General features: G+C 38.3%; 1 protein-coding gene across 1 annotated transcript in view; it reads left to right on the top strand.

Moving 5' to 3' along the window:
• The window catches only part of BMP3 (bone morphogenetic protein 3), a 46,081-nt gene extending 20,899 nt beyond the window's left edge, over nucleotides 1–25,182 (top strand). Inside the window, exons 2-3 of the mRNA XM_049885914.1 lie at nucleotides 12,294–13,204; nucleotides 21,434–25,182. Coding sequence (XP_049741871.1) covers nucleotides 12,294–13,204; nucleotides 21,434–21,625 — 1,103 coding nt within the window. The 3' untranslated portion in view covers nucleotides 21,626–25,182. The remainder of the gene's footprint in view (nucleotides 1–12,293; nucleotides 13,205–21,433) is intronic.
• The last annotated feature ends 165 nt before the right edge of the window (nucleotides 25,183–25,347 follow it).

Raw genomic sequence — 25,347 nt, 5'->3', positions numbered from 1 at the left:
ATCTTATCAACTGCTGCAGAAAAGGCATTTGACAAAGTTCAACACCCATTCATAATAAAAACTCTCAGCAAAATAGGAATAGAAGGAAAATTCCTCAACATAATCAAGGGCATTTATACAAAGCCAACAGCCTACATCATCCTAAATGGAGAGAGTTTGAAAGCATTCCCCTTGAGATCAGGAACTGGACAAGGATGCCCTTTATCACCACTCTTATTCGACATTGTGCTGGAGGTCCTAGCCAGAGCAATTAGGCTAGATAAGGAAATAAAGGGCATCCAGATTGGTAAGGAAGAAGTAAAAGTATCTCTATCTGCAGATGACATGATCTTTTACACAGAAGACCCTAAGGAAATCCTTAAGAAAACTACTGAAACTAATAGAAGAGTTCCGCTTAGTGTCAGGATACAAGATAAACTTACAAAAATCACTTGGATTCCTCTACACCAACAAAAAGAACATCGAAGAGGAAATCACCAAATCAAGACCATTTACAGTAGCCCCCAAGATGATAAAATACTTAGCAATAAATCTTACCAGAGATGTAAAAGACCTATACAAAGAAGACTACAAGACACTACTGCAAAAAACCAAAAGAGACTTACGTAAGTGGCAAAACATACCTTGCTCAAGGATAGGAAGACTTAACATTATAAAAATGTCTATTCTACCATTAGCCATCTATAGATACAATGCAATTTTGATCCAAATTCCAACGACATTTTTCAATGAGATGGGGAAACAAATCACCAACTTCATATGGAAGGGTAAGAGGCCCTGAATAAGTAAAGTGTTACTGAAAAAGAAGAAGAACTTTGGAGGCCTCAATGTATCTGATTTTAGAACCTATTATACCGCCATTGTAGTCAAAGCAGCCTGGTATTGGTACAACAGATACATAGACCAATGGAACAAAATTGAGAATCCAGACATAAACCCATCCACATATGAGCAGCTGATATTTGACAAAGGCCCAAAGTCAGTTAAATGGGGAAAAGACAGTCCCTTTAACAAATGGTGCTGACATGACTGTATATCCATCTGCAAAAAAAAAAAAAAAAAATGAAACAAGACCCATACCTCACACCATGCACAAAAACTAAATGGATCAAAGATCTAAATATAAAATCTAAAATGATAAAGATATGGGGTCACTAGCAAGCAGCCATCTAAGATGCATCAATTGGTCTCAACCCACCTGGAGCAAAGGAGAATGAAGAACACCAAAGACACAGGGTAATTATGAGACCAAGAGACAGAAAGGGCCACATAAACCAGAGACTACATCAGCATGAGACCAAGAGAACTAGATGGTGCCTGGCTACAACCGATGACTGCCATGACAGGGAACACAACAGAGAACCTCTGAGGGAGCAGGAGAGCAGTGGAATGCAGAGCTCAGATTCTCGTAACAAGACCAAACTTAACGGTCTACTGAGACTAGAAGGATACCGGAGGTCATGGTCCCCAGACCTTCTGTTAGACCAATACAGGAAACATTCCCAAATCCTGGATTGGACTATGGGATAGAAAATGATACTGGTGAGGAGCAAGCTTCTTGGATCAAGTAGACACATGAGACTGTGTGGGCAACTGCTGCCTGGAGGGGAGATGAGAGGGTAGCGGAGGTTAGAGGCTTGTTGAATGGACAAGAAAATAGTGGAAAGAAGGAGGGTGCTGTCTCATTAGGGGGAGAGCAACTAGGAGTATATAGCAAGGTGTATATAAATTTTTGTATGAGAGACAGACTTGATTTGTAAACTTTCACTTAAAGCACAATAAAAATTTAAAAAATTAAAAAAAAAAAAAAAAAAGCTGGGAGCAACCAATTGGTCCCAACCCACTTGGAGCAAAAGAGAATGAAAAACATCAAAGACAGAAGGGAAATATTAACTCAAGAGGCAAAAGGTTCATATTAACCAGAGATTCCATCAGCCTGCGACCAGAAAAACTTGATGATGCCCAGCTACGACCAATGACGGCCCTGACAGGAAATACAACAGAGTCCCAGATGGAGTGGGAGAAAAGTGTGGAGCAGAACTCAAATTCACGTAAAAACACCAGACTTCAAGGCCTGACAGAAACTTCAGGAACCCCTGAAACTATGGACCCTAGACACTCTGTTAACCCAGAACTAAAACTATTCCTGAAGCCCACTCTTCAGACAAAGGTTAGACTGGACTATAAGAGAAAAAATAGTACTTGTGAGGCGTGTGCTCTAGTTCAATCAGATACATGGGACCAAATGGGCAGCTCCTATCTGGAGTCAGGATCAGAAGGTAGGAAGGGACAGGAACTGGTTGAATGGACACAAGAAACCCAAGGTGGAAAGGGAGAGTGTGATGTCACATTGTAGGGATTGCAACTAATGTCACATAACAATATGTGTATAAATTTTTGTACGAGAACTTGAGCTGTAAACTCTCACCTAAAGCACAATAATAAAAAAAAAAAAAAAAAAAAAGTAAATTTCAGGGTAACTTCAAAGAAAATTATTAAACCTCACCAAAATAAAAAAGAAGAAAATCATGAAGACTCGGTAAACACAAAATCAGCAATAACAATGGAACTGAAAAGAAAATCCATAGACAAAAAGAATTGAGCACAGAAGAGTATACAGAACAAAGAAAACCAACAACATCAAAAAAAGCACAACAAAATGACAGCAGTAAATTCAAACCTACTAATTATTACAGTCAGTATAAATGAATTAAATGTGCCAGCCAAGAGACAAAGAGTGACAGAATGGATTTAAAAAAAAAAAAAACTACCCATCAATATGCTGACTATAAGAGACCTTAGACACAAAGATAAAAATAAAGAGCAGGAATAGCAGTATTAATCTTTGATAAAATGGACATTAAGGCAAAAACCAGCATAAGAGACAAGGAAGGGGGTTATATAATGATTAAAGGGTCAGTCCATCAAGAGGACATAACCATAATGAAGGAGCTCCAAAATGTATAAATGAAAGAGCTCCAAAATATATAAAACAAACAGTTGAAAAGAGAAATAGACAACTCCACAGTAATAGTTGGAGACTTTTACACACCACTTTCGATGAAGGACTAAATGAGAAAGAAACGCAATGAAGATACAGAAGATCTAAACAACACAATGAACCAAGTTAACCTCATAGACATACAGAGAACACTCCACTCAACAACAGCACAGTACACATTCTTTCCCAGCATGCATTAATCATTCTCCAGGATAGATTATATTAGGCCATAAAGCAAGCCTCAATAAATTAAAAAACATCAAATAGAAAGCATCTTACCTGATCATAGCATTGTAAAATTAGAAATCAGTAACAGGAGGAACACAGAAAATAATCAAACATGTAGAAACCGAATCACTCTGCTTACAAAACACTAGATAATAGAAGAAATAAAAAATGAAATTAAAAAATTCCTAAAATCAAACATGAATGAAAACATACCAAAATCTATGGAACACAGCAAAAGCAGTGCTCAAAGGTCACTTTATAGCAATAAATGCACACATCAAAAAAGAAAAGCCAAAGTCGATATCTTAACCCTGTAATGACAACAAATATGAAAAGAGCAGCAAAAGAAGCCTACAGTCACCAGAAGACGGGAAATAATAACGATTAGAGCAGAAGTAAATGAAACAGAAAAACAATAGAAAGAATCAAGACTAGAAGTTGGTTCTTTAAAAGGATCAATAAAATCGACAAGCCAGTGGCCAAATTGACAAGGGAAAAGGAGAAGACACAAATAATCCAAATAAGATAGGAGATAGGTGATGTTACAACAGAACTGATTGAAATAAAAAGGATCATAACTGAATACTATGAAGAACTGTACTTCAACAAATTTGAAAACCTAGAAGTGGACAAAATTCTAGAAACACACTACCTACCTAAACTAACACAAACCAAGGCAGAAAATTTGAACAGACCCATAACAAAAGAAGAAATTGAAGAGGTCGTAGACTGTCAACAACAACAACAACAACAAAGCCCTGGCCGAGACAGCTTCACCGGAGAATTCTACCAAACATTCAGAGAAGAGCTGACACCGATTCTACTCAAATAATTTGAGAACTTAGAAAAGGACAGAATAGTCCCGAATTAATTCTCTGAATCCAGCATAACCCTGTTAGCAAAGCCAGGCAAAGACACCACTAAAAAAATTATAGACCAATATCTCTCATGAATATAGACACAAAAATTCTCAACAAAATCCTAGCAAATAGAATCCAACAGCGAATCAAAAAAGTAATAATACATCAAGATCTAATGAGATTCATAGCAGGTATGCAAGGATAGCTCAACATTAGAAAATCAATCACATAAATAAAACAAGGAAAAGAACCACATGATCATATCAATCAATGCAGAAAAGACATTTGATAAAATTCAACACCCATTCCTGATAAAAACACTCAACAAAATTGGAATAGAAGGAAAATTGTTCAGTATAATTAAGGGCGTATATACAAAACCAACAGCCAAAATTATTCTCAACAGAGAGAGACTGAAAGCATGCCCTTTGAGAATGGGAGCCAGACGAGGATGCCCTTTATCACCACTCTTATTCAGTATTGTACTGGAAGACATAGAGCAATCAAGGAAGAAAGGGAAATAAAAGGCATTTATATCGGTAAGGAAGAAGTAAAACTATCCCTATTTGCAGATAGTATGATTCTATATATAGAAAATCCCAGAGATTCTACAAGAAAGCTACCGGAGCTAATAGAAGGATTCAGCAAAGTGACAGGGTACAAGATTAACATACAAAAATCATTTGGATTCCTGTATACCAACAAAGAGAACTCCAAAAAGGAAATCAAGAAAACAATACCTTTTACAATAGCTCCCCAAAAGACAAAATACTTAGGAATAAATCTAGCCAGGGATATAAAAGACTTATACAAATAAAACTATAAAACACTACTGCAGGAAACCAAAAGAGACCTAAATAAATGGAAAAACATACCATGCTCATGGATAAGAAGACTTAATGTTGTAAAAATGTCAGTCCTACCCAAAGGGACCTATACATACAGTGCAGTCCTGATCCAAATTCCAACAACATATCTTAACAAGATGGCAGAAACTAATGGCCAACTTTATATGGATAGGAAAGAGGCCCCAGATAAGCAAAGCATTACTGAAGAAGAAAAACAAAGTAGGAGGCCTCACACTTCACAACTTCAAAACCTACTACACAGCCACGGTATACAAAACAGCCTGGTGCTGGTACAATGATGGAGACATAGACCACGGAACAGAATTGAGAACCCAGAGGTAAATCCATCCACCTATGAACAGTTAATTTCTACTAAGAGTTGAAATTCATTAAATGGGGAAGAGATAGTCTGTTTAACAAATGGTGCTGCTAAAACTGGATATCCATTTGCAGAAAAATGAAACAGGATCCATACCTTGCACTGTACCAAAAAAAAAAAAAAAAAAACTAAATTTGATCTAACTTAGAATCAAAGACCTAAATGTAAAACCTAAAACTGTAAAGATCATAGAAGAAAAACTGGGGATAAACCTAGGGGCCCTAATTTATGGCATACATAGACTATCAAACATAAGTAAAAATGCAGAAACAGGAGAAGATAAACTAGACAACTGGGACCTCCTAAAATTTAAATACTTACGCATATCAAAAGAGTTCTTCAAAAGAGTAAAAAGAGAACCTACAGACTGGGAAAAAAATTTTTGGTAATGACATATCTGACAAAGGACTAATATCTAAAATTTATAAAAAACTTCAACACCTCAACAATAAAAAGACAAACAATCCAATTAAAAAATGGACAAAGGACATGGACAGACACTTCATCAAAGAAGACATTCAGGCAGCCAACAAATATGTGAAGAGATGCTCACGATCATTAGCCATTAGAGAGACACAAATCAAAACTCTAATGAGATACCATCTCACCCTGGCAATAAAGGCATTGATTAAAAAAAAAAAAAATGCTGGCAAGGTTGTGGGGAGATTGGAACTCTCATACACTGGGAGTGGGGATGTAAAATGGTACAACCACTGTGAAAAATGATATGGTGCTTCCTTAAAAAGCTAGAAATAGAAATACTGTATGATCCAGAAATTCCACTCCTAGATATACATCCTAGAGAAATAAGAGCTGTGACACGAGTAGACATTTGCACACCCATGTTCATTCCAGCATTATTCACAATAACAAAAAAGATGTAAACAACCTAAGTGCCCATCAGCTGATGAATGGGTATACAGACTATGGTACATACACACAATGGAACACTATGCAATGTTAAAGAGTAACATGGATCAACCTGGAGGACATTGTGCTGATTGAAATAAGTCAATGACGAAAGGATAAATATTGTATGAGACTACTATTATAAAAAGTCAAGAAAAGGTTTACACACAGAAAGAAACATTTTTTGTTGGTTATCATGGATGTGAGGGAGTGGGAGGGAAAATCACTAACTAGATAGGAGAAACATACTAACTTTGGTGAAGGGAAAGACAATACACGTGGGGGACCTCAGCACAACATGACGAAGGCAAATGAAGACACTGAGAGGTACTCAAGAGTAAAAGGCAACAAGGGTAAATACTATTACATATACAATTTTGCAACAACAGTAATAACAATTTATGAGTGGATACATAGGTAGATGTATAAGCTTAACAGGTGCAGAAAAATATATGGGGGTACACCCACAAGCACATATAAGTTTGACAGTGAATATTTCTACGTATGTATTTGTACATACTATGAATATATCCATGTATACATAATAGAGCACACAAGAGGCACAGTCATGAAAACTTAACCATAACAAAACACCTCAAGGGACTGACTCGCTGGACTTGAGGGCTTAGGACCATAGTTTCAGGGGACATGTAGGTCAATTGGCATAACGTAGTGCATAAAAACATGTTCTACATTCCTATTTTGGTGAGTAGTGACTAGGGTCTTAAAAGTTTGCAAGCAGCCGTCTAAGGGACAACTCTTGGTGTCTTCCCGTCCTGAGCGAAGAAGAGTAAAGAAAATCAAAGACTCAAGGAAGCAGTCCAAAGGCCGCCACAAGCCGGAGACCAGAAGAACTAGAGATTTTGCTCAGCTACCCCTGTCAACCACTCTGACTGGAATCACGGTAGAAGGTTCTGGACAGAGTGGGAGAAAATGTAGACCAAAATTAAAATTCATAAAAAAGACCAGACTTACTGATCTGATAGAGACTGGTGGAACCCCTGAGACTATAGTCCTCAGATACCCTTCAAACTTGGAACTGAACCCACTCCCGGAGATCCTCTTACAGCCGAAAAATAGATAGGCCTATAAAGTGAACAATAACAGCTGTGAGGAATGTGTACCTCGGAACAATCAATCATACAAGACAAAAAGGGCAGCATTTGCCCAAAAGCAAAGTTCCTAAGGCAGGATGGGGCAGGAAAGCTGGGCAAATGGAAAGAGGGAACTCAGAGAGGAAGTGGGGGGAGTGCTGACACATTGAGGGAATCGCAACCAATATCACGAAACAAGCTGTGTAAATTGTTGAATGAGAAACTGATTTGCTCTGTAAACTTTCACCTAAATCACAATAAAAAGTTTTTTAAAAAATTGAGCTTTAAGGTCAAGTAGGGAAAATTAAAGTATGGGTTAGAGACATCAAAATATGCTTTGTGGAATTTGAGACTTAAAGCTTGTTGTTAAAAAAGAAGCAATCTAGAAGAGGCAGGGACAGTGTGCCTTCCTGGGCCGGGCCTGAATGTAAAGAGCAAACACATCAGGTCCTGGGTGTAATGTAACAAAATAACACCTTTGTTTAGGAGCTAAATATGAATTGGCTGTTTCTTTTTGAAATTTAGGTAGCTTAGACATCTGTTGGGACTTCGAATAACTAGGTTAATTTGGAATACTTTCAAGTTTCTATTTGAAACATTGGAAATAATTTTTATGTAAGAGCTTCGAGAAGAGCCCAGGTGGCTCACAGGGTTAAGCACTGGGCTGCTAATCGAAAGATTAAAGGTTCGAACCTACCAAGCCATTCTGCAGGAGAAAGAACTGGCGATCTGCTTCAGTAAAGGTTGTTGTCGTTAGGTGCCTTTGAGCAGGTTCCAACTCATAGTGACCCTGCGTACAACAGAATGAAATACCACCCAGTCCAATGCCATCTTCACAATTGTTGCTATGTTTGAGCCCATTGTTGCAGCCATTGTGTCAGTCCATCTCGTTGAGGTTCTTCTTCTTTTTTGCTGACCCTCTACCTTACCAAACATGATGTCCTTCTCCAAGGATTGGACCCTCCTAATAACATGTCCAAAATATGTGAGATGAAGTCTCACCATCCTTGCTTCTATGGAGCATTCTGGCTACACTCTTCTAAGACAGATTTGTTTATTTTTCTGGCAGTCCATGGTATAGTCAATATTTTTTTTGCCAATACCATAATTCAAAGACATCAATTATTTTTCAGTCTTATTCATTTTCCAGTTTTCACATGCATATAAGGCCATTGAAAATGCCATGGCTTCGGTCAGATGCACCTTAGTCCTCAAAATGACATCTTTGCTTTTCAACACTTTAAAAAGGTGTTTTGCAACAGATTTGCCCAATGCAATACATCATTTGATTTTTTGACAGCTGCTTCCATGGGCATTGATTGTGAATCCAAATAAAATGAAATCCTTGACAAATTCAATGTTTTCTCCATTTACCATAATGTTGCTTATTTATCCAGTTACGAGGATTACAAGTTGTAAAGATCACAGCCAAGCAAACTCTATGGGGCAATTCTTCTCGGTCACACGTTGTCACCCTGAGTCAAAAATGACTCAGGCACGTAACAACAACAACAAAGAGCTTCTAGATACACACGGTTGCATACTACTAGAATATGCTCCTCCCATCTTCTTCCCCAATATCCCTTTTCCCCTTCATCCTTAAAGGTCTGCCTTAAAAGCCACCTTATTCCTGTTGTTAGTTTCTGTTGAGTCAGCTACAACCCTTGGTTAATAGAATGAAACACAGCTTGGCCCTGTGCCATCTTCATGATCACTGGTATGTCTGAGTCCATTGTTGGGGCTATTGTGTCAGTCCATCTCGTTGAGGAGTTCCCTCATTTTCACTGACCTTTTAATTTACCAAAAATGGTGCTCTTTTCTAGTAATTGGTCTTACCTGATGATGTGTCCAAAGTATATGAGCTGAAATCTCATCCTCACTTCTGAGCAGCACTGTGGTTGTATTTCCTATGTATCCCTCTTTCCTGTAAGTGGACAAGTGTAATTGCTCCCTCCTCTGTGCTCAGCTGTGGCTGCTAACCAAAAGGTCGGCAGTTTGAATCCACCAGGTGCTCCTTGGAAACCCTATGGGGCAGTTCTACTCTGTCCTGTAAGGTTGCTGTGAGTCAGAATCGACTCGACAGCAGTGAGTTTTTCCTCCGTGCTCTAAGAGCACAGACTACCCCTTGGAGAGGAAGTGTCGTCATCATTGAATAGTTACCCTCAGAGTGTGAATTGCAGAGTCTATTCAACCCCATGACCCAGGCCAGGGTCTGGCACCCGGTAGGTGTTCAGTTTGTATTTGTTAAACTAAAATATTTATTTTGCTTTGTTTCCTGATCTTTATTGGTTGTAGTTTATTTTTGTGTGTATAATACAAACATATAAATGTATGTAGAAGTAACATAATTGACACTGTATGTATAGTCTCTCTGCCATAAAGCACTATTGCTAAACCACCCACTTAGCTCCATTTTAGAGCAGTTTGTTAATTTTAGACATTTGGTGGCAGATTGAAACAGTTAGCTACAACTGGAGGGAAAATTAAAAAGCTATCACCAAAATTATCTTTATCTAATGTGTCTTTCATAAAGGAAAAAATGTTGCGTACCAAGAAGGGAATCTTTTTGCCCGATTGACAGTTATGTTTGCAAATTCATGTTTAGCAAAAATCTTTGCTGCATTTGAATTTTTTTTTTTTTTCCTTTTTGGACCATATGGCTACAAAACTAATGGTTATTCTAGACCATCACCATTGTCCAATAGAAATATAATGTAAGCCACAAATGTAATTTAGAAGTTTAGTAACCACATTTAAAAATATGAAATGAAACAAGTAAAATTAATTGTAATAACATATTCTATTTAACCCAGTATATCCAAAATATTATTTCACCATGTAGTCAATAAAAAAATGTGTTAGTGAGAAATTTTATGTTCATTTTTGTACAAATCCTCAAAACCCAGTGTACGGTATATTTTACATTTGTAGCATATCTCAGTTGGATAGCAGGAGCTAGTCGCTATCACTTTAGGTGGTGCAGTTGTACTTAGCTAACATTTCTTGAATATTTACTATGTGCTATGTGCTTCACCTGCATTTTTTCAGTTAATCCCCACAGCAACTCTGCAGCTGGCATTGTTGGATTCATTTTACAGATGAACGAACTCAGACTTAAAGAGGTTAAGCTATTTGCTTGAGGTCTACTGTTGGGATTGGCGGAGCTAGGATTGGGCATAGAGATCTGACTTCAAAATAACGCACTGAATTAAAATGAAAGCCATTCAGAGAGGCAGTATGGCAGACTTTGAAGCTTTTATGAGAAGATGTTGGGAATTAGACACAGGGATGGGGGCTAGTTAACAGTAGGTCACAAGGTGTCTAGGAACATGTTTGAAAGAAAGAAATATTTTGAAGTAAAATTTGGGGGAAAGGGGCAGGACTGGTTTATCCATTAAGACACTGCCACCCCTATCCCTCAAAGTTCCTTTATTCTCTGCCAATATGTTTGTTTGGCAACAATTCGATTGCCACATGCTTAGAACAGAGTGACTTCTTTTTCTCCCATTTTAACCTTCCACCTGCTATACAACATTTGGGTAAAAGTAGGGTGACTGGTATGAATTAGGGCTCAAGTCTCAGAACAACCCTGATGCCATAGCTCTGTTATAAAAGTCTGTAAAATATTATCCTCGTGTCATGGATTACACGAATGTGCACAAATGGCAGTTTCCTCCTTTTCCTTCATACAATGTTAAAAATGAGTAAAATATGTTTCCCGTTGCACTTCCCTTGTGCTTAGGGACTCAGTGAACTCATTTTAAGTTTCTGCATCTTTATAAAAATTTTTTGTTTTTTCTGAAATATGTTTTTGATCAAGAACATAATTTCATGATTGCGTGTGTGTTTCTGAAGCAAATATATATATGGAACAAGTGCACGGAGGAGGGCTTGGGCTCGGGTGACTGATCCCAGGACTGAGGCTGCTTGAGTTCTCGCTTCAGCCTTATTACTAACTCATGAGGGGATCTCAGGAGCTGGAACCAACCTCTACCTTACTGCCTCTGTCTAATAAATCTTCTCTTACTCGCTCTCATTTCTGGATCTATACAATGGAAAATATAATTGGTCAGCTTCAATAATCTTTGTTTATTGAAGATTAACAACTTGTTTGTAATCCTTGTTATATTGAAAAAGCTCACCTCAAAATCATGGAATGTCATAATCTTCAGACAAGTTCCACAGCAGCATTTTTTTTTTAAATGAAACTTTGAACATGTGGCTCGTTTTTTCAGGGGAGCACAAAATGCTGAGACATATTATCTTGCTTACCCACCCTCATCCTGCACCCTAAACCTTGTAAGGCAGATAGAAAGTATAGTTCCTATAATAAAATTGATACTAGCACTAATAATAATAATTTGTGTTTAGGAAACATTTATGGACTCTTTGTAAACTGCTTTACACATACTTCATTTAATTCTAATGACATTAACCAAAAAAAAAAAAAGTTGCATCGAGTCAATTCCAATTCATGGCGACCCTGTAAGACAAAGTAGAACTGCCCCATAGGATTTCCAAGGAGCAGCTTGTGGATTTGAACTGCCAATCTTTTGGTTAGCAGCCAAGCTCTTAACCACTTTGCCACCACGGAAATATATATTATCCGCATTTCATAAATGAGGACACTACCTTGCTTAAAGGTATGTAGGTAATAAGTGATTGACCCAGGCCTTGAATCAAGGTGAGTCTAATTTCAAACCCTGTACTTATAAAAGTAGGCTATACATTGTGTCAGGAGAGAACCTATGATAGTACTTCGCAAGATTGATTCAGGTCTTGATAGACGAAGAATTAAAAGCCAGAGCTCTCATCTCTCACACTCCTAAGCTTACTACTGTGTTACAACTTCAACAGATTCATGGTGTTTCATAAAGGAAAGAGCAAATTAGTAAAAATGACTGATCTTTGCTTTGATCTTTTTCTGGCTTTTAAAATTACTCCTGTTTACCTGCCTTTTTTTCCCCCTCCTAGGAACTCTTGAAACCAAGGGACTGCATGTTTTCAACCTGACTTCTCTAACCAAGTCTGAAAACATTTTGTCTGCCGCATTGTATTTCTACACTGGAGAGCTAATGAACATCAGCCTGAGTTGTCCAACAACCCAAGGATGCTCACATCACGCTCAGAGGAAACACATTCAGATTGATCTCTCCACATGGATCCTCCAATCCAACAGAAACCAAAGTCGACTCCTGGGTCGTCTTTCTGTAAATGTAGCCAAGCCTCATGGAGACACCATGACTTGGCTGTCTAAAGACATCACTCGGCTCCTGAGGAAGGCCAGGAAAAATGAGGAGTTCCTCATAGGAATTAACATTACCTCTGGAGGACACCAGCTGCCAAAGAAGATGTCACCCTTTCCCGAGCCTTATATCTTGGTGTATGCCAATGATGCTGCCATTTCTGAGCCGGAGAGTGTGGTATCAAGCTTACAGGGACACCGGAATTTCCCCACCAGGGCTTTGCCCGGACTGGATTCCCACATCAGGGCTGCCCTTTCCATAGAACGGAGGAAGAAACGTTCCACCGGGATCCTGCTGCCTCTGCAGAATAATGAGCTTCCTGGGGCAGAATATCAGTATAAGGAAGATGGCATCTGGCAGGAAAGAAAGCCTTATAAGACCCTTCAGATTCAGCCCCATGAGAAGAGTAAGACCAAAAAGAAACAGAGGAAGGGACCTCACCAGAAAAGCCAAACGCTCCAGTTTGATGAGCAGACCCTGAAGAAGGCAAGAAGAAAGCAATGGATTGAACCTCGAAATTGTGCTAGGCGATACCTCAAAGTCGACTTTGCGGATATTGGCTGGAGTGAATGGATTATCTCTCCCAAGTCATTTGATGCCTATTATTGCTCTGGAGCATGCCAGTTCCCCATGCCAAAGGTATCAGTCGTTCTTTGTCCTTTAATCACTTCCTATTTCCATAGGGTAGAAAAACGCTGTCTCAGATGTATGTGTCCACGTATGTGTAAGTTTGTGTTTTCAATCTACAAAATCTATCTGTTCCCTTTTTTTTACTGCATTCTAAAGTGTAGTAATAGGTGATACAGTTATGTTTGATTTGTTTTTCATTAATGGTTGTTAAAGTAAAATGAAGTCAGTATTGATATGAAGAAGGATATGAGGGAAAATGTATGTGGAAAATATGTTTTTTGCATTACTTCCAAACATAGTGCATATTCAGCTGTGTGGTCATGTGTAAATCCCTGCCTGCCACATGGAGCAAGGCCTGGGTAGTGGAAGGCTGACCTTTGAGGAGATGTTCAGGGAACAAGGGCACATCAGAGGAGCCACGGGAAGAGCTAATCAAATTAATGCCTTGATGCAGAATATGTTTTCATAAAGTCTCCTGTGAGATGAGTTGTCCCCAGGGAGGTCAGGATTGGGGGTGGGGCAGGTAAACTGGCCACATGAGCCCTGCCAGTTGCTGGTTTAGTTTGCTTTCCTGATAAGCATCTAAAAGGAAGGCAAAATAGCATTTGGCAAACTTCTTCCAAAATCTATTTCAACCTGTCAGAGCTTGCCTGTGTCTCTCCCAAAATCAATAGGGACTATACCTTATCGCATCAGTCCTAGTATCCCGACATACATGTTTTCAGCAGCCTCTCTGGCCCCCACCTTTATCTTGCACAGTTAGTCCAAGTGGCTGTTCTTTTTGAATTTAGAGTTAGCAAAACAGAGTGGTGCCCTCCCACCTTCAGTTAAGCTTATAGCTGTACTTCCATTCTCAGCTTGTAACAGCTTGAATCTCTGTTATACAATGAAAAGTGGCTCGAGAAGTGGAATTCAGAGGAAGAATAGAGTTTTTTTGCAAAAATTAAAGTAAGTCAGTTTTTCCTGCTGTATGATATTAGAAGGAAAAAAAAAAAAACCCTTTGCCTCAGTGAGTGAAAAACTTCGGCTTATAGGTCTCTAAAGTAGCATTTTCATGTCCCAGCACTATGACCATTGAGATGTTAAACATTACACACACAGACAGCACAGGGCCAACTTCACAAGGCTGGGTCAGCCATGGGGCCAGGAAATTGAATGATATCTCATTTTCTTGTTAAATTTTTTCAGAGGGATGAGCTTTCTACATTTTCTAAGATACTGCTTTTTTAAGGATTTTTGCAGATTCATGTTTTGTAAACCCAGACACAAAGCAAATACTGTATACATTTACAATTTCATAGGAGTCCCTGAGTGTGCAATTGGTTAACATGCTTGGCTGCTAACCAGAAGGTTGGTAGTTTGAGTCTAAGCAAAATCACCTCAGAAGAAAGGCCTGAAGATCTACTTCTGAAAAAAACAGCCATTGAAAACTCTGTGGAGCACAGTTCTACTCCCACACACATGGGTCGCCATGCTTTGGAGTTGACTCCATGGCAACCGGCAACAGGACAATTATTATATAAAGACCCTTGTCTTGCCTAAATATTCATAAAGGTCATTTCTTTATCAAACAAAACTTCTTCAGGCTGGGCTAAAATGTAAAAATGCACACACAACAAAGATGCTCGATGTAACAAGCAGTGATGTAGCTGTATTTTACAGTGCAGCTTGCCTTTATGGCATTGAAAGGCAGGAATGGATTCAAAATCTGTCTCTAACCCAGGATGACTGATTTTAAGTGAATCTCTTGAATTTTCCAAATAATATTTCTTATTCTCATAAACGGTAATTTCTTCACAGTAGCCTGGGGAAGGAGTTTTTCTCTTCCCTCCTGACTCGTTTCCCAGCTCAGGGAGCCATGATAATGTGGAGATAGTCAGTTTGCTTTTCAGCCCCTAACTCTGGAGAACAGGCCTGGTCTTCACCCCTCCGTACTTAGCCCCATCTTCTCAACTTGGCCTTCCTAACTCCTGTTGGTTCCATCTGCTTTTACTATTACAAAATCTTGCCGTTGCTTTGGTAGAGCTTCACCATGATTCTCAGTCATCTGAAGAGGAGCAATGTAAATATTGATGAAGAATAAGTCAAGGATGGCAGAGTTTTAAGGAGAAGTGTATGTTAGTGCAACAGAATGATTAGGTGTACTTATCAGTCACAGCAGGGCTTCCTAAACGTTAACGTGCTCGCAGAGTGCCTGGGATTTTGTTAATATGTAGGTTCTGATCCAGTGGGTCAAGGGATAGAGCCTGAGATTCTGCATATCTAGCAAGCTCTTAGGCGATGCTGATCCTGCTGGTCCACAAACCACTCTTTGGATAGTGAAGACGGAAAGTCAGATCCTTTTGGCATGAATCTTGGTTCCACTACTTACCAGCTATCGATCCTCAGGGAAATTACTCAAACTCTCTAGATGTCCATTTTCTCATCTTTAAAAATAGGGTACAATGATATATAATAAAAATAATAATATATACATAATAGAAACAGTATAAAAAGAAATTGAGATAGCAGAGCACCTGGCCCATAGGCAGCACTCAGATATTTGCTATTGACATTTTTATTAATGGCCGTGGTTGAGGTTGAACAGAATAGAAATTAAATGTAGGAGGTTGAAGAAAGACTGTATAAGGAAAGGGATCAAGAGAATAAAAGTCGTAAGGCAATAATAGTTTTCTAACTGTTCCTGGTCCTTTTTCAAACATCAGAGAACCTAAAATAGGATTCTCCCTGAGGGATCGACAGCCCGTGAGCTCTTCCAGTAATCTTTCTTTGGGAAGTAACAGAATCAGGAGTGCATCAGTTGCAGCAACTGAACTCATCATAATATTTGTCAAAACTTGGAATGGCATCAGAACTCCAGGGAGACATAACAGGGTTAAGCGTGGAGTTTTCTCTCTGAGCTTCAGATTGCCTTTTGCCAAGTTGAGAGTGGAAGCTTGGCTGTTACATGGAGTTCTCTTAGTCTCTCATCACCTTGTGTGGATCTCCTTAACCTTTAAAGCTTTCTAGTGGTTCTCCTTAAGCCTTCCAGGTTTTGTGTCTTTCAAGGGGTACAGTAACTAAAAAGCTGAGAAATATGAAGCCATATGAAGCTGCTATATTAGAAGTAATTAATAAACATCTTTGTTATTGGTACGGTGTCCAATATAGTAAACAGAATAACTATTTAAATAAAAATATAGTCCAAGCAAGAGAGGAAAATAAAGGTCTTTGACCAGATCAGCACAAACACATGTGGAATAATTGAGGCGCCAAAGAACTTTCAACCTTTAGATACACATTTTGCCCTAGAGAAAAGTTGTCCCAGGCTAGACTTCTCTGTTGGCCCTGCTTTCCTTTGGCCTCCTGAGCGAAAGCCTGCTCTATATGGTCGGGCTCTTGGTCTGCAAAAGTCGACAACCTGTTCTGTAATTCAGAACAGCTGTGTTCTGCCTTTCCCAAATTCCAGGCTTTGCCCTTTCACTGATTTCAATTAGATAGTTTCTGGGCTATCACACCCATGTGGACTGAACTGGAATAGTGTGGAGCAAAGCCCCGTGGACCAGGTCAGGAATGAAAGTTCTTAGATGATGACATACTCTCCCCTGCTAATGCATTTGTAATCAAATTTAACTTGAGGACATCAGACACAGCTTGGCAGGTGTGGGCCTGACCGCTGTAGATTTCATTCACAGACACGGCAGTTTGGATTTTTCTGATTTCTAGCACTTACGGCCAATCTCTTCTCCCAGGAGAGATCCCTGGAATTCTGCCGTGAGATGAAAAATACCTGTCTAACCACAGCCAAGCTCTATGCCTTTGCCTCCCCTCGCCACCTGGGCAGAGATGAAAAACAGAGATTTCGGATGAAAATGATGCAGCCATTGTTGCTGACGGAGATCCAAGAGAACCAACAAGGATTTAAAGGAATGAAGTTATTTTTGCAAGGGATGGTGCAAAAGCTAGGAATAGCAAAGGCACAGAATTTTGCAGCAAAGAATCTAAATACTTTGAACCAAATATCCTATTTAAAGCAGAAATTCATCTTTATAAATTCAACATGATACACTTCCAATTAATTTCCAATTCCAATCTCTGGTCATGAAGAGGCACTCTTAAAAAAAAACTGCATCGTGATATATTGAATTGAAACAAACAAAAAAAAAACCTGTCGCCCTCAAGCTGATTCTGACTCACGATATCCCCATGTGTTACAGAGTAGAACTGCTCCATAGGGTTTTCTTGACTATAATCTGTATGGAGGAAGATTGCCAGGCCTTTCTTCTGTATCACCACTGGGTGAGTTCAGACCGCCCACTTCTGGTTAGTAGACAAGCACACACTGTTTGCACCACCCAGGGACCTTAATATACTGAATTACCTCAGCAGAAAATTACCTAAGCTGATGTTGAAGTCATGTTTCGCCCTCTTTAAAAAGAGAGACTGGTGAGGGAACTAACACAGGTTTGCATTTGTGATTGATGTGTTCGTTAACCTATGTAAAGAGAGTACTAAGTGACAGGGTTGGTACAGAAAAAAAAAAAAAAAGGTCAATTATGGACTGGCAGTATGCTTCAAACCAGCAAATAATCCACAGATTTTTTTGTGCATGACATTATTTCTGGTAACGTCAGCTTGATCAGAGAATTCCACGGTGAGAAAAAAAAAGGGTGCGGGGGGAACTCCCTGGAAAACTGAGAGGTCCGCGATAAGTCATACCACCCCAGAATCAAGGGCTTGTGCCTGGATTCTATGAAGGCCACCAGAGACTACTCATAGTTTCTGATTCTACCATTTGTGAGTTGGAGCTTAAAAAAAAAAAAAAAGAAAGAGGACAGGAATTTTCCTAGGAAACACCATGAATATTTTCCGTATCTACGCTGGGTCATTTTGAACAGAGCCTTTTATTTTTGTTGATGGAGAATTATTTTCACAGAAATAGGTAAAATGGAGGCTACGCTATTTCTTAAAGTGTTTCATTATTCTGCAAGTGTTTTTTCAGTACCTAGAGTATTTTTTTTAGAGTATACACAGTTCTAGGCACTGAGAAACTGGCCATGTTGTTTTTGTTAGGTGCTGTTGAGTGGGTTCCTACTCATAGCTACCCCAAGTACAACAGAAGGAAACACTGCCCAGTCCTGAGCCATCTTCACAATCATTGTTATACTTGAGCCCATTGTTGCAGCCACTGTGTCAATCCATCTCATTGAGGGTCTTCCTTTTTTCTCTGACCCTCTACTTTACCAAGCATGATGTCCTTCCCCAGGGACTGGTGCCTCCTGATAACATGTCCAAAGTATGTGAGACATAGCCTCATCACCCTTGCTTCTAAGAGGATTCTGGATGTACTACTTCCAAGACAGATTTGTTCCTTCTTTTGGCAGTCTATGGTGTATTCAACATTCTTCTCCAGCACCACAATTCAAAGGCATCAATTCTTCTTCGGTCTTCCTTATTCATTGACCAGCTTTCACATGCATATGAGGTGACTGAAAACCCCATGGCTTGGGTCAGGCGCACCTTAGTCCTCAGGGTGACATCTTTGCTTTTCAACACTTTAAAGAGGTCTTTTGCAGCCGATTTACTGGCAATGCATGGCAGTACACATCACTTGTGGTTTCATCTAGTTACGCAGATCCACTTTGTATAGAATTTAATGTTATAGGAGTCATTAAAATGTTAATAGCAGAATAATGCTATAAAACCTATGATTTCCAAAATTCTTTCTGGCTTTAAGCTAAGCTGTTTGGATTAGTGAGTCCTAAGAATTAAATCAATAGAGAAAAGTGAATGGCTGCAAAAATTTTCTTTAGAAATTAACTATACCGATAAAACAAAAAACAAAGCAGTTGCCATCAAGTCAATTCCAACTCACGGTGACCCTAATACGTTTCAGAGTAGAACTTCACTCCATAGGGTTTTTTTGGTTGCGACCTTTTGGAAGCCATCTCCAGGTGTTTCTTCCAAGGCGCTTCTGGGTTCAAACCTCCAAACTTTTGGTTAGTGGCCCAGTACGTAACCATTTGCACCACCCAGGGATTCTGATAAAATTACGAGCCGGTTATTGGGCTCTGTTGTACAATACTGACTGCCAAAAAAAAAAAAGCCAAACCCATCACTATGAAGTCAATTCCAATTCATAACTACCCGATGGGACAGAGAAGAACTGCCCCATAGAGTTTCTAAGGAGTGGCTGATGGATTTGAACTGCCAGCCTTTTGGTTAGCAGCCTGAGCTTTTAACCACTGTGCCACCAAGGGTCCCATTCTGATTGTGGTTTGTGTCAATTACACATATTTTATTGGTGATATAGGACACATGATATGTAAAAGAAATAGAACAGACTTCCTTGCGTAAGGGAAAAATGCTGTGCTTTACAAAGTTAATTGAAAGTTAGCTATTTTTAGCATATGAAGTCTCTAGAAAAAAGTAAAAATAGCTGTCAGTCACTAAGATTAATTTTTAATGATTTCTGCCTATTAAGAATAAAGTTGAGGACTTACGTATAAATTGTTTTCACTAAAACTGAAAGATATGATGAGAGAAATCAGATTCCCCCTCCCCTTTTTTTTTTGCCAAGAAGAATTCCACATTTCTTACAGTATTTAAAAAAAAAAGAAAAACCTGTTGCCATAGAGTCGATTCCAACTCTTAGTGACCCTAGAGGACAGAATGGAACTGCCTCATAGGGTTTCCAAGGAGCACCTGGGAGGATTCGAACTGCTGGTCTTTTGGTTAGCAGCTGATCTCTTAACCACTGCACCACTGGGGCTCCTTTTACAATGTGCCAGCTTCTATATTCTTTTCTTCTCCCTTGGCTTGTATGGCCACTTAACCTTTTAACTTTTTCCAGTTTCCCATGCTAGGAGTTTAGGAGTATAAAGTAAAAATGCCAATTCACTGGGGCAGCAGTGCCTCTGAGCTATGACAATTATGGCTGAAAATCCTGCAACTGAAAAGCCAGAGTTTTGGCCGACATCCTACTACTAAATTCATGTGTGATCTCAGGCAAGTTACCAAGCTTCTGTTTCCCAGCGTGCTTTAAACAAAACTGATTTCACCTGCCTGAAGGAGATCTTGACGAGAAAACTGACATTGAAACATGTGGCATCTCTCATGAATAAATTGTTCTTATCACTTTGGTAATACCTGAACATTCTGGGCTTACAATGCTTATAGATAGAGTAGAGCTGTATAGAGCTCTTTAAGTAAAACCATGTGTTTCACATAGATGTTAATGGTCCCAGTTGGCATTTTCTCAGGGAAGAGATTTTACCCAGGCTTCTATGGTCATACTTCCGACATCCATTGGATAACCTTGGGCCCTTCTAGGCTCTTCCCAGGAGATGTGACCCACTCTTAGAACACAAAACTCTACCGAGTTTAGGTCTGAACCCGTGGAGCAATAGTGACCCCCAGTGGTCAATGGTGTGGGCTTCTTAATCCCAGTTTGGACTTCTGAGTTGAGTAATTACATAGTGGAACAATCACCACCCAGTTCATCTCTTGGCAACAATTAAACAAATCATTGTCCCTCTGACCTATTTGATTTTTTAACAACAAAATATAAATATCATTATAACAATAGTATTCAACTATCTCTATTAGCACGGTGCTTTATGATTAACATGGAGACATGGTGGTTCAGTGGTTAAGAGCGTGGCTGAATCCACCAGCCACTCCTTGGAAACCCTGTGGGGCAGTTCTGCTCTGTCCTGTTGGGCCGCTATGAGTCAGAATGTACTCGATGGCAAAAGGTTTGGCTTTGGTTATGACTAACACAGGGCCAAGAACAGATCATTTTCAACAATATCCTGTTAATGAAAACATCCTGGAATGTATTAGTCTCCCAGATTAGTTCTAAGTACAGTAAAAATTTTTTTGTAATTAAATTATTTTTAATGAGAGACCTGGGTTCAAATCCTTTACTCTGTCACTTACTAGCTATTTGGTGTTAGACATGTCATTTAAGCCTTTTGAGTCTGTTTCCTTACCTATAAAATGTAAGAAATGGCAATTTTGTCATAAGGATTTGAGATACAACGTGTACCATGCCTGGCGTGTAGCAGGCACGTAATAAATGAGAACCATTTTGGTGGTGGTAGGATCTGAGATTGGGCTGAACGTGTAACGGTTGTATGACAACTATTAAATATTTGAAATCAATTCATGATGGAAGCATTTCATGTAATGAGGGGATAAGGAGTAGAAAAGCAGTTCCATCTAATATATATGTCCGTTTCACATTTGTTTTTCCAGTCTTTGAAGCCATCAAATCATGCTACCATCCAGAGTATAGTGAGAGCTGTGGGAGTCGTCCCTGGGATTCCTGAGCCTTGCTGTGTGCCGGAAAAGATGTCCTCACTCAGTATCTTATTCTTTGATGAGAATAAGAACGTGGTGCTTAAAGTATATCCTAACATGACAGTAGAGTCTTGTGCTTGCAGATAACCTCACAGAGAACTCACCTGAATGCTTAATTCAATCATTATTTTTATAGACTTTTTTTAATCTAAAGAGAATGAGCAATAGACTGAAGATTTCCACCAAGGAGAACTGGACTGTACTTTTTTTTCCGAATGTAACTGAAAGCAAGATTTTACTAAATATGGATATCTATTTCTTTCTTTCTTTTTTTTAATCACACAAGAAAAATTATCATTCAAACTGTTTTTAGAACTGTTAGAGAACACAATGGTTTATTTTTGTAATGGGCTTTGAAAATAGATCAGGAAAACAGCAATAGCTTATCATTTATCTCTACTCATCTAGCAACTAAACAGGAATTGAAAGTAATTTCATATTTGGAAGTAGGCTTTATTGCCTTAGCTTTCTGAGCAACTCAGCAAGTCCTAAATAACCCATTCGAAGTTGCTATGTCTCTTAAAAGTTTTTGAGAGTCCTGTTTACCCATATTTTCCTCCACATGTCAATGTGTGATAGTTGAGTGGAGAGTATGTGTTCTGTGTTAAGTTTACGTGTGTGTGAGTGTGTGTGTGTGTGTGTGCGTGAGCCAGGTGCCTATGCCCTCTGTAGGAAGGTTTGCTTAACGTGGTTTTTTTAATTCAATCTGCCCAGGATTCATTTTTAGTTTCATATACTAGTAAACACCATTTGATTATGAGAACTTTATCAAAAGTGACAGAGTGATTCAAGAGCCTATACAGAGAGTTACCACTTGACCTAGCAATTTAATTGGAAATAAGTTGTTTTCATTTCTTTTCCTCCTAGAAGAAGGAACCAGCAACCCAGTTTTCAAAAACCAGATGTAATTCCTCTCCTATATTTCTTTTTTTTTTAAAAAAAACAAATACTTCAATTTGTTCTTCTAAATTGAATCCAAAAATCCTTCCTGAGGCCATTAATTTTTCAGTTCTTTTAGTATGACCTTACATCCTGTGAAATTATCAATAGATGTCAAGGGTTAAAAACTGCTGGAATATTGGGGATTTCTGTAAATGACCAATTTAATCTCATTCACATTCTTCAGCCACAGCCAGGTCCAAGTACTTTGTCACATGGATTGGGGCTTTTGGCTTAATGGTAGTATCTAGACTTTAGCAGAGCTCACTAAAAATTATCTACCAGAAAATGGAGCCAAATATAGAGACGCACTTTTGTTTTCCATTTCTATTTGTGTATCTCCTGTTATTATTTTTGCCCTGGAAAATTGTTTGAAAAACCTTTCACTCACTGTACTTCTTGAAAGAAATGTTTCCAGACCATGAATTGTTCTTGATGTTCTATTTGTGGTTGCCATAAGCCTAACCTTAATTTAGTCCCAGCTAATGATTGAAAATAAATAAATAAATAATTTTTTTTTTTTTTAATGATTAGAGACAACTAAACCATTTCAGAGGCTGCGAAGTATCAGAAGACATGGGGTTTTGCCCTGTCTCCACCTGCAGCTATCTGTGGAGACAGGGTAGTTCAGTCATTTAAGAAATATTTATTGAGCATCCATTTTGTGAGAGACACTATGTTAACCGTGGACCCTTAGTGTTTTCACTGGAAAAATGAGATTGGCAAATTGAGTCTTAAGGCTCCTTCAGGCACTGAATAACACCAGTATTTCATACATATCTTCCTTGAAGATGTGGTAGTAATAGATCTGAAAAGGCTGCATATCCTACATTTCAGTGTTTGGTACAAGAATATGTCATTCACTGTGGTTTGAATGGTATTCCCTCTATTATTGAAATTCCCTCAAAAGAAGATTCACCACGGAAGAAGAAAAGTTTTTTGATAACTTTGGAGTACACAAAGGTTGGTGTGGATGTGTATTAGCCCTGTGACTGAAACAAGACAATGAATTATGTTCTGATGCCTCAGTTTCTGTGGACTCTTACAGTTCATTTTTTTTTTCTGGTAGCACAGAGTTAAAGATTCACAATAATGTGCATCGTGAAATTTTTTTTTTTTTTAATAAATCTTATCAAAAATTCCAAAGCAAAATTATGTAATAGAAGTGGACCAGAGCATGGCTACTGTGTCCTGGTCATACTGTCTTTCACTAAAGCAAACTTCTTTTTCGTTGGTAGGTTTGATGAAATTCTAAATTCAATTTTTTTCTGAAGATGTATCAGCCAAAAGCTCTAGTAATATCCAGTAGTGATTCTCAGCCTTTTTAAACACAGGTGTCTGTTATCTTTCTTAATTTGAATCAATGCTCACTTATTATAGATTAAATCTTCCAATAGCCCAAAAACCCTCTAATAAAAATGTCCCAGTACCTCCTAATTAAGGTTTTATTTTAAGTAGCAATTGATATGACAAAATTATAGCACAGTGGAAGAGTTTGGATACTCTCTTAACAATTGAAATGGTTTCTGGCCAGTGATGATTTCTGGGTGACCTTGAAACAGTCGTTTCCTTACTACATTGAGAATATATTATGGTATAAATGGGAAAAGTTTTTTTCCCAAAGAAAAAATGAGTTGAAGTAAACAAACTAATACTCTAATCCAAGAAAAGTTTATTTTAAATAGTTGGAAAATTGAGTAAATGTGTATTTCACAATTTCTTAGGTACTTGCCTCTGTGTAATTCCTGGATAGACTTTCTAGAAATTTCGGGATATTAAACTGACACTGATGAGAAGAGAAGAAACATTTATAAATGCCATTTCCTGAGTCATGTATATGTCTCTCTCCCTCTCCCCAACCCCCCCCCCACTTGCGCATCCTCAGATGAGGGACCCCAATACAGTCAAATCTAAGCACAGTCATTATTTTAAAAAGGGATTTTTTTTTTAATTTGTTTCTAAATTCAAATTCAGGGCCTGCCAATGTCAATACAGTATTTTGAAAAGTATTTTGCTGTAACCTGTGTAAATATATAATTTACCGGATTTGGGGTCATAAAATTTAAACTGGAAGATTAGATTCCCCAGATCTGAGGACTACAATAATCCAGAGAAATTTTTATACTCATCTAGCTTTATACTAACTGATGGTCATTTATTCATTAAGATGTTTTATCTTAATATTTTTGAATAAAACTCATGTTGACCATTTACTGTTTTCAGAGGCGATCATATATGTGTAATGCTATTATCAGTCGGACCTATAAAAATGTTTCTGTATAATTACATTATTCAACGCAGTCTTTCTGCTTTCACTTTTCTCCATTCTAACAAGTAACTAATCTCTGGACTTTGACTTCTTGTTGAATCACGATTGGGTTAGGGTGTAGCTATGAACACCTGCTGTGTAAGATTAAATAAGACACCTTGGATAGGTCTGACTTCTCTGTATAGATATTTCCCCTGAGAATTGTACTTTAATGTAGCTTCTAAGTAATTAAATGATTCCTTTAAAAAAGAAAGAAAGAAAGAAAGAAAGCCTTCCCTTCAGCTTTCTACTAGTTTCTGTAAATGTTTGAATTGAGAATTTAGTGCTTGTACAGTCCGTGGCAATTTAAATATATATATATTATATATGTATATGGAAAAACTTTAAAGATGCTTTTAATTTATTTAATGACTGTTGCCTTCCCATAATGGTAATAATTTTCATCTTTAGATGATAAGAAACACTTCCTTTTACTATGATTGTTAGACGCAAAATGAAATTTGTTTCTTGAATCAAATCCACTGAAAGGGCATGTGGCGTTGAAACTGTCAAGGACACTTCACTGCTCATGTATAAGCTTTGCTGATTTTGTATCATTTCC

The sequence above is a fragment of the Elephas maximus genome, chromosome 5 (assembly GCF_024166365.1).
Source record: "Elephas maximus indicus isolate mEleMax1 chromosome 5, mEleMax1 primary haplotype, whole genome shotgun sequence".
Taxonomy (NCBI): domain Eukaryota; kingdom Metazoa; phylum Chordata; class Mammalia; order Proboscidea; family Elephantidae; genus Elephas; species Elephas maximus.
Note: the sequence above shows the minus strand (reverse complement) of the source record. Positions and strands in the feature narration are given on the sequence as shown.